At 32.3% G+C, this 9482-nt stretch overlaps 2 protein-coding genes across 2 annotated transcripts; both read left to right on the forward strand.

Annotated features, from left to right (window-relative positions):
* Positions 3605-5373, forward strand: LOC107605218. Its single transcript, XM_016307010.1, has 4 exons — positions 3605-4098; positions 4285-4427; positions 4556-5127; positions 5212-5373. Exons 1-4 carry the CDS (start codon positions 3605-3607, stop codon positions 5371-5373), a joined length of 1371 nt encoding a protein of 456 aa, XP_016162496.1.
* Positions 7137-7811, forward strand: LOC107605224 (ATP-dependent DNA helicase PIF1-like). The gene has a single exon (XM_016307023.1). The coding sequence runs from the start codon at positions 7137-7139 to the stop codon at positions 7809-7811; it is 675 nt and encodes a 224-aa protein (XP_016162509.1).

Consider the following 9482-nt stretch of genomic DNA (forward strand, 5'->3'; position numbering starts at 1 on the left):
CAATTGTTTTGTAGGGCCTTTTGTCGCATGAAAATTCTGAACTACTGAATTTGTCTACTGGTCCATACGACACTTCTAAGGTTTGTGTCAAATAATTTTCAATTTAAATTATTACAATGATGCTCTTAGTCTATATAGAAACTCAAATATTATTATTCTTATTATTATTGGTACATGATGGCGTATCCCAGGCTTGTGAGAGTGAGTCAACTCCATCAACTGCAATTGATGAGAAACATAATTCTAAAACTGTCGGAGTTAAGAAACATATGGAAGAGGTTGGAGAGGAGTCAGTTTCATCCAAATCTAAGAAAGCGAAGTGGATTGTCATGAAGGACTAAATCATCACGCCTCTACACAGTTCAATTTATAATATATGAGAATAATTTATTTAAACTATTATTTGAATGAACTATGATCGTTTGAGAGTGATTAGGATCTACCATATATGAGTAGTTTATTTCTCTTTAATCTTTGTGTTGACATTAATTTATCTCTTAAAACTTGATACAAGAGTTGTTTCGTTTATTTGTTTATTTAATCCAAGATTTGAGTATGTTTTCCTTTAATAAATACTTATTATTATTATTATTATTGTTGTTGTTGTTGTTGTTGTTATTGTTGTTGTTGTTGTTGTTGTATGTTTTAGGGTAATAAGTTTTGATTTTGCTGCACATACTTACTAAAAAAAAGTATTCACTAAATTTGAGTGTCTTCTCTCATTTTTTTCGTACTCAATTTAGAACCCAAATTAACATCTAGCTGATTCATAAAATAAAATACAATAGCCCATGACCAAAAAAACAAAACAAAATAAAATACAACCATGTCCATGAGCTGCAAGAGAAAAAATTACTCTAAAAAAAATACAAAACTATCATAATTTATTTAATTATTATTAATTAGTCATTAAATATTAGATTATCAAATAAAAAATATTATTGAATGAGAGTAGCTACTGAGTGAGAATGATTATTAGGGTGTTAGTATTGTATGCGGCTATGGCTCATTAAAGTAGGTTGCATCATATTTATGACTCCGTAGATGAAAATTTTTTATTTCGCTCAAAAAGAAAACTTTTGATTTGAAATAAAATAATTTTTTATTTTCTTTCCAACAAATTATAACATATACACATTAAAATTTTAGCCCAGCCCAAAATACAATAGCTCTATATAAGAATTCTACGATTATATACAATTATCATATTCAGTATTTGATTATTAGATTTTTTTTGAAGGTGTTACTGTTGTACATTGCACCACATCTTTATGTAAATTTTATTTTTTTATTTCAAATAAATTTTTTAAGTGTCGATCAGTCTTCTATTGATTAGTGTTTTCATTTTATTTTGTTCAAATTCTTTGCAATTTTACTTTTTTACGGTTCACATGTTATAAACTTATTATCATAGTAGTTGAAAATAAATAATATTTGTATAATAGTTAAATATTTAAAAAAATAATATTATTATAAACTCTCTAAAAATGCTATTACTGCACAATACACTATGTTTTATGTAAGTTTCATTTTCTTTTATCAGATAGATTAAAGTTTATTAATTTAGATACTAATTTTTATTATTCACTCAATGTAATTATCCAAAATTATATATTTTATTATTTAATTGAATTGTATTTATTTTTAAGTCATGACTGGGTATATTTTAAATAATATGATATAGATACTCATTGATTTAGTTTAATAATTTTAAAAATAATTCAATAAAGCTAAACTAATACAAAAAAAATTTTAACTACGAAAGTATAATACTAAAATTGTATAAAATCAAATACGAGATTAGTTAATTGAATAATTATTATTTGTGTTTCATTTATTTATTTATTTATTTATTTTGACTTAAAAGTGTCGAAGAACAACAATAATACAAATTTTGACGTATATAAAAATGTGCAATATATTACTGCAAGTCAAAGAATAGTGTGTCAAGAAACTAGTACCTCATCTAATATTCTCAGTTTATAATCAAGTGAAGATAAAGGTGACATTTTTCTCATTGTAATTGACTCATATTTATCTAAATTTAATTTATATCAGTTTAATAACAAAAATTTTCTATATATTTCTCATTACTCATTCATAAGGAAGCAACTATCTATGTATGGTGTACACTGTGCTTCGCATGAAATTGGACAGAAAAATACTCCTCCTAATTATGAAAGACCTTCTACATCAGAGAAAAGATCTAAATCTTTAACTCTACCAACGGATCCCTCATTGACAAGAACTCCACTGTCCATGTTAACAAATAGTACGTATAATTAATGATTGCCAAATGATTCATACACCAATATTTAACAAAAAGTATACTTCATCGAGAATCATTTATATAACATAGATTTATTATAATTCTAGCATACTCTAGTGTACAAGGACCCGCCAATAATCTAAAGAAAGTCGTTTCGCAAAATCAGCTTCTATCACACTGCGGTTCCCACAGATCGTGCCTAACAGAAAGGTAATTTAGAAAAGATGATCATCATTATTATATTCTTTTCTTTCCTATAGTGTCTAACGTTTAATTGAGTAAAATTGAACTTTTTGTAAAGAAGTTCTACTATAATTGGGGTGCAAAAAAGATAATCTTCCTCTGTTATTGCTTCGGTGGCTATTAATTTGGCACAACTTTATGAAGATGTAAATTTATTGACTGTTAAGATACACCCACTAAGCGGTGACACACAAAGTGGCCAAAATATTGACCCTTTTATTGATGATGAAGGTAATTTCTCATTATATCAAGAATTTAAGTTTGTAGTTTGCAAGAGATATGAATTATTAGTAATACATCAACATATATGTTTGTATTTTTTATAATTTTTATTGATTGTAGTTTTAAATGGTTATGATGATTCAATATTGGATGTGGATATGGAAGATAATTTTATACCATCCTCAGAAACCTTAGACAGTATGTAAAAATTTTAACTGTATGTTTATTTGCATCTTTGTGTACATCATGGACTAAATTGCATCAGTATGACAATTGAGTATCTAAAGAGAGTTCATTGGGATATAGGAAATCCTATTTATCAATGTCAACACTGTAAAGCATGGATGTGGTCTGGAGAAAGGCTTGCTAAATCCAAACAGTCGCCCCAACCAAAGTTTTTATTATGTTGTATGGAAGGAAAGATCGAGCTTCCTCTACTTTCTGTGCCTCCTGATGAGCTCATTCAGCTTCATACTGGAGGAGATCAAAGAAGTATTTATTTCCTAAAAAATATAAGGATATTTAATTCAATATTTTGTTTTACATCAATGGCCGGAAAAATTGACCGTGGGGTGAACAATGGGACTGCTCCTCCAATTTTTAAGATTGGGGGTCAAACTACCATAGCATTGGTAGCTTACTTCCTTTAGATAGTTTACGACCAACACTTACCCAGCTATATATCTATGACACAGAAAATGAGATTGATAATCGAATAGGCACACTTCAGTAATTTTCATGCAACCAGTCAAACTTTTTAGTTATTTCTTTTCTGTGAGAGAAAATAACATAAATTTTATTTTATTTTTTTTAAGTTCCAATGAAGCTATAAATGAGCGGGATAGGAAAATTGTGGCAATATTAAGAAACATGCCAGACAAATATAATAGTTTGGCAAAGAGTTTTCACTGTGCAAGAGATAGGTACCAACAGGAAAATTGCACAAACATAAAGTTTAAGTTGATTAGTAAAAGGACTACAGATGGCAGGACATACAACTTGCCATCTGCATCTGAAGTGGCTGCATTGATTGTTGGCGATGGCGAACAACTTAGTAAAGATAGAGATATTATTATAGAGAGTCAATCTAGAAAGCTCCAACGGATTGATGTTTTTCACCCATCTTATTTAGTCTTGCAATATCCATTGTTGTTTCCATATGGGGAGGATGGATTTTGTTTGGGTATTGTAACATCAGATTCTATCTCCGCTAAGCCTACAAAGAAAAACAAAACAATCACTTTGCAACAATTCTTTGCTTTTCGACTACAGAAAAGGACGGGTGAATCTCCGTTAATTCTGAGATCAAAGAGACTATTCCAACAGTTTCTGGTAGATGCCTACACAATAGTGGAATCAGAGAGGTTAAAATTCTTTAGGTGTAAATAACCACAGTTGAGGGTTGATAAATACAAATATTTGCATAAAAGTCTTATAAACGGGGATGTAGATGCTGCAAGATTTGGCAAAAGAATCATTCTTCCCAGTACTTTTACCGGTGGACCTAGGTATATGATGAATAATTGTAAATATGCATTTGAAATTTGCAGATATGCAGGATATCCTAGCTATTTTATCACCATGACCTGTAACCCTGAATGGGATGAGATAAAAAGAGAAGTGACTCCCATTGGATTGAAGGCAGAAGACCGTCCTGATATATTGTGTCAAGTTTTTAAGATCAAGCTTGATGGTTTGATTGATGACCTAAAATAGGGGAAATCTTTGGCAAAAATTTGGGATGTAAATTTGTGTTTATGCAACGCCTTATTAAAATCTTATGTTGTAATGTTTTGCTCATTTGTCTTTTTCAATTTTCAGATATTTGCACTGTAGAATTTCAAAAGAGAGGGCTTCCGCATGCACATATCCTTTTATTCATGAGTAATGAGTTCAACCCACAAACACTAGATCACATAGACAAACATATAACAGCTGAGATTTCTAATGAAAATGAAAGGCCAAATCTACATGGAGCTGTTCAAAATTACATGGTACATGGTCCATGTGGTCCGTACAACAAGAATTCACCTTGCATGAAGAATGGATCATGTTCAAAGTTCTATCCTAAAGAGTTTAGACAGCGAACACTCATTGATGAGGCCAGATTTCCCAAATATAGGCGTACTGATAACGGTCGAACAGTGAAGAAAAGGGAATGTGTACTAGACAATAAGTTCATTGTTCCGTATAATCCAGAATTTTTGCTCAAGTTTGGGTGCCACATAAATGTGGAATACACATGCCAAACAAGTTCTGTTAAGTATCGGTTTAAGTATGTACACAAGGGTAATGACCACGTAACAACTACTCTATACAATGCTGGTGATCCGTTAGAAGCCACACAAGTTGTTGACGAAATTAGGAATTACTACGATTGTAGGTACATTCCGGCATGTGAGGCAGTCTGGCGTCTATTTGGATACGAAATCCAAGAGAAAGAACTATTTGTGATTAGACTTCCATTCCATTTGGAGGATGAGCAACCTGTGGTTTATGGTGAAACTTCTAATGTGAATGATATCGTCGAAAGAGAAATATCTCATAAGTCCATGTTTTTGGGATGGATGGAGGCGAACATGTCATATCCCTATGCTCGAAGTCTGACTTATGCTGAGTTTCCAACCAAGTTTGTTTGAAAGGACGATGCTTCGAAGTGGTTTCCTCGAAAGCAAGGCTTCGAAATTGGAAGGTTGACTCATATACCTGCAAGTAATGACGAGTTTATATTCAATTTTGATCTTATTTATTTAATGATTTAAATTTAAAATCTTAACAGCCTATACCACACGTCCATTATATTCAATTTATTTACACAAGAAAATAAATGTTCAAATAACTTTCAGCAGTTATAATCTGTAGATTATACAATTTTTTATTTTTTGTATATTTTTTAAGAAAATTATTCTTATGCAGATGTGTGGCTACATAATAATTAAAATAACGTAGCTTAATCCATTTAACAACTTAAAAGTGAGATTTTAACCAAGTTTTTTTGCAGCAAATACCGAAGAATATTACCAATGACTTCTCTTAAATACTCAAAGAGGATGTATGAGTTTTCGAGATATAAGAACAGTAGGAGGAACAATTTATGCTACGTATAGAGATGCATGCTTCGCCTTTGGACTTTGCAAGATGACAAAGAATTCATTGATGCAATTAAGGAAGCAAGCTCATGGGCCTCAGGATCATATGTTAGGAGGTTATTTGTCATTCTATTAACATCCAACAATATCTCAAGACCAGAACATGTCTGGGATAGATGTTGGCATGAACTCTCAGATGGTATTTTGTATCGACAGAGAGCCGTGATGAACATAAGGGGTGAGTTTTTATTAATTGCAATGATAAAAGTTCTTCCTTATTGATCATTTTTAGTTTGATTAAATTTTTACAGTATCATATAATATGCAAAGTTAACAATGTCAGATGATGAGATTAAGCAGTTGTGCTTAATGGATATAGACAATATCTTACATTCCTATGGTAAAACCTTGAAAGACTATCCTCCTATGCCTTTAGCAACTGAAGTTAATAGTTCTTTGTTAACCGAAAGGGTTATTAAGGAAGAGCTAAACTTTAACAGGGATGATTTAAAGAAAAATGGCTCAGACATGTTAGCCATCGCAACACCTGAGCAGAAATATGCATTCGATAAAATTGTTACAGTTGTGTATTGTGATGAAGGGATTTTTTCTTTGTGTATGGTCATGGGGGTACTGGAAAAACATTTCTCTGGAACTTTACATCTGCTGAGATTCGCTCAAGGGGTGATATAGTGTTAAACGTTGCTTCGAGTGGTATTGCATCTTTACTTCTTCCCAATGGAAGAACGGCACACTCAAGGTTGAAAATACCGCTGAATATAACTGAGGATTCTGTATGTAACATCAAACCTGGTTTCCCTCAAGCAATGTTGCTGTTGAAAGCCAAACTTATAATTTAGGATGAGGCTCCAATGGTTAGTAGGTACTGCTATGAAGCGCTTGATAAATGCTTGGGTGATATCGTGAGGTGTTCTCCAACATATAGCAAATATTTGCCCTTTGGAGGAAAAGTGGTTGTACTAGGTGGAGACTTTAGACAAATTCTTCTTGTTATTCCACGAGGATCGAGACAAGATATTGTTCATTCAACCGTGAATTCGTCTTATCTTTGGAAGTTTTGTCAGGTGCACAAACTAACAAAAAATATGAGACTCTCTGTAGGGACAACTGCTTCAGATCAAGATGAGACAGAGTAATTTGGTGAGTGGTTATTGAAAGTTGGTGATGGTCTAATAGGTGACAATATGGATGGTGAATCTGAGATATGTCTTCCAGGATATATTGTTATTCCTTCTTCAGACCAGGCATTTGATGAGTTGGTTCATTTTTTTTATCCAAATATTTTGGAAAACATGTACTCAAATAATTTTTTTAAAGCAAGAACTATACTGGCTCCCACGCTAGACATCGTTGAAGAGGTCAACAACCATCTGATGGCTATCATTCTTGAAGGGCAAAAATTATATCTTAGTTCGGATTCTATTTGTATGGATGAAGGAAATATGAAGAGTCAACTAGATCTTTATAGTCCTGAATTACTAAATAGCATAAATTGCTTTGGTTTGCCTCCGCATAAATTAATACTCAAGGTTGGTGTTCTGGTGATGTTACTGAGGAATATTGACCAATCCAGTGGTCTTTGTAATGGTACAAGGCTACAAGTTAGGAAGCTTGAAAATCATGTTATAGAATGTGAAGTCTTAACGGGTAACAATGTTGGTCATATTGCTTTGATTCCAAGAATGAATATAGTACCAACAAATGAAACCATCCCAGTTAGATTCCAACGAAGACAGTTTCCCATAATAGTATCGTTTGCCATGACAATTAATAAGTTTCAGGGACAAACTTTATCTTATATTGGATTGTACTTGCCCAAACCAGTTTTTACACATAGCCAACTATATGTGGCACTTTCAAGAGTTAAGAGTAAGAGAGGTTTAAAAGTTTTACTTATAAATCACGTAGGAATGTCTGCAAATTCAACCATCAATGTTGTTTATAGAGAAGTATTTGAAAAAAAATAGTATTCTAATGTAAATATTTTAATTTTATTTTAAATTATGTATCAGTGTATAATTATTTTACCTTAAAAATATAAAATAATTATTACTTACTTTTTTTAAGTTAAACTTTGATTTTGATAATAATTTTATAAATTTCTTAAAATAATAATTATTTTGTATTTTTGTTTTAAATATCGAAGCATATAATTTTTTTACTTTTATAAATTTTTCCGTGCTGAGCACATGTTCATACTCTAGTTATTCTAAAAATTGAACTGGACCAATTAACCAATTCTACTGGTAAAATTAGAAACTAGTATTTAATACGGTTCAATTACCTATGAAAATCATCTAGTGTAAAAATCTATATTCGACCAAAAAAATTAGTCGGAAATCGACCATTTGGCAAACTCGTGAATGGGACTATTCTTAAAATTTCAAAAAAAAAATGAAACAAAAAGAAAAAATAAAACCAAGACAATGAAAATCTTTGGTTTGCTTCGTCATTCATCTTCTTCCTTACACAACGCTGTAATCCCATGTTTTGCTACTCTCCTTGCTCACCGTCGATGGTCCACACAGCATCGATGTTGAAGGAGAATTGATGAAAATAAAATTAGAAAAGGAGAAAGACAGAAGAAAAAGGACAAAGAAACTACAGAGAAAAGAAAGACTACAATAATGATGTTGGGTTTATCAGCAATTGGAACAAAACAAGAATACACTGGCAATGGCCAAGCTTGTGAAGTTTATGATTAAACGAGCATGTTAGGTAGGGGGTGGCAGTATGCATCCTACTCGCAGGTATCCAACTTGATCCAATCCGATCGAGTAGGATTGCCAATCTGACCCGCTGTGGATAAAGTTAAATGTGAAGCGGGTTTGAGTGCAGGTCAGGTAGGATGCGAGTTGAGCCTCAATCCTATCTGACAAACCTGCACCCTATATAAAAATATATTATAGGTAGATGTTGAATCAAGAACCTCTCACTTAATATAAAAAATTTTTACCAATGAACCAAGATCACCAATTAATAATTTAACATTCAAATCACCATATTTACAACCCCCAAACTCCCCAAAAATCGAATAAATGATTCTCTTCTCTCAAATCTCAATTTCTCTCTGCGTCTGCCCCCACTCCCCTCGTCGCCGCTACTCGCCCACATCTCCGGCATTTGCCAGCTTGGTCGTCGTGGTCCGTGTTCGGATGGTCGTGTGCTCCATTCAGATTTCAGAACTCCTAATACTCTGTGCTCCGTTCAGACTTCAACGCAGTGCTTCCGTTCAGACTTCAACGCAGTTCATTCGTTTTTGTCGTTTAGGCCTCAGCTGCGAGGGAAGGATTGAACGAGGCTTCATTTTGGTTACGCTATTTGGGTTTGTGGATTTGTTTTTTTAGGGCCATGATATTTGTTTTTCACACTTCAAAATCAAGTCTAGTTGCTGACCAAAAAAAAAAATCAAGTCTAGTTACACAATTTCACTCTCCTGATTTTCTTTCTCACTTCTAGTTTAAACAGTAAAAAACTTAAAATAAGAAATTCAAGTATGAATACCTTAATAATCCAATGCTTGTCAACAAGAAGATTTGGAGAATTAAATCTCGATGGACAATGAAGGAATGCTTATGTGTTCTATTTTTAATGTACCTAAAAAATTTATTTATTTATAATTAATATAATTTATTTAA

This window comes from Arachis ipaensis, chromosome B01, assembly GCF_000816755.2.
Source record: "Arachis ipaensis cultivar K30076 chromosome B01, Araip1.1, whole genome shotgun sequence".
Lineage (NCBI taxonomy): Eukaryota > Viridiplantae > Streptophyta > Magnoliopsida > Fabales > Fabaceae > Arachis > Arachis ipaensis.

Coding starts and splice junctions, on each gene's coding strand:
- LOC107605218 (XM_016307010.1), top strand. CDS start 3,605: ATGCCAGACAAATATAATAGTTTGGCAAAGAGTTTTCACTGTGCAAGA. Junction 4,099..4,284: donor ACAATAGTGGAATCAGAGAG/GTTAAAATTCTT, acceptor TGAAATTTGCAG/ATATGCAGGATATCCTAGCT. Junction 5,128..5,211: donor ACGATTGTAGGTACATTCCG/GCATGTGAGGCA, acceptor TTCCATTTGGAG/GATGAGCAACCTGTGGTTTA.
- LOC107605224 (XM_016307023.1), top strand. CDS start 7,137: ATGTACTCAAATAATTTTTTTAAAGCAAGAACTATACTGGCTCCCACG.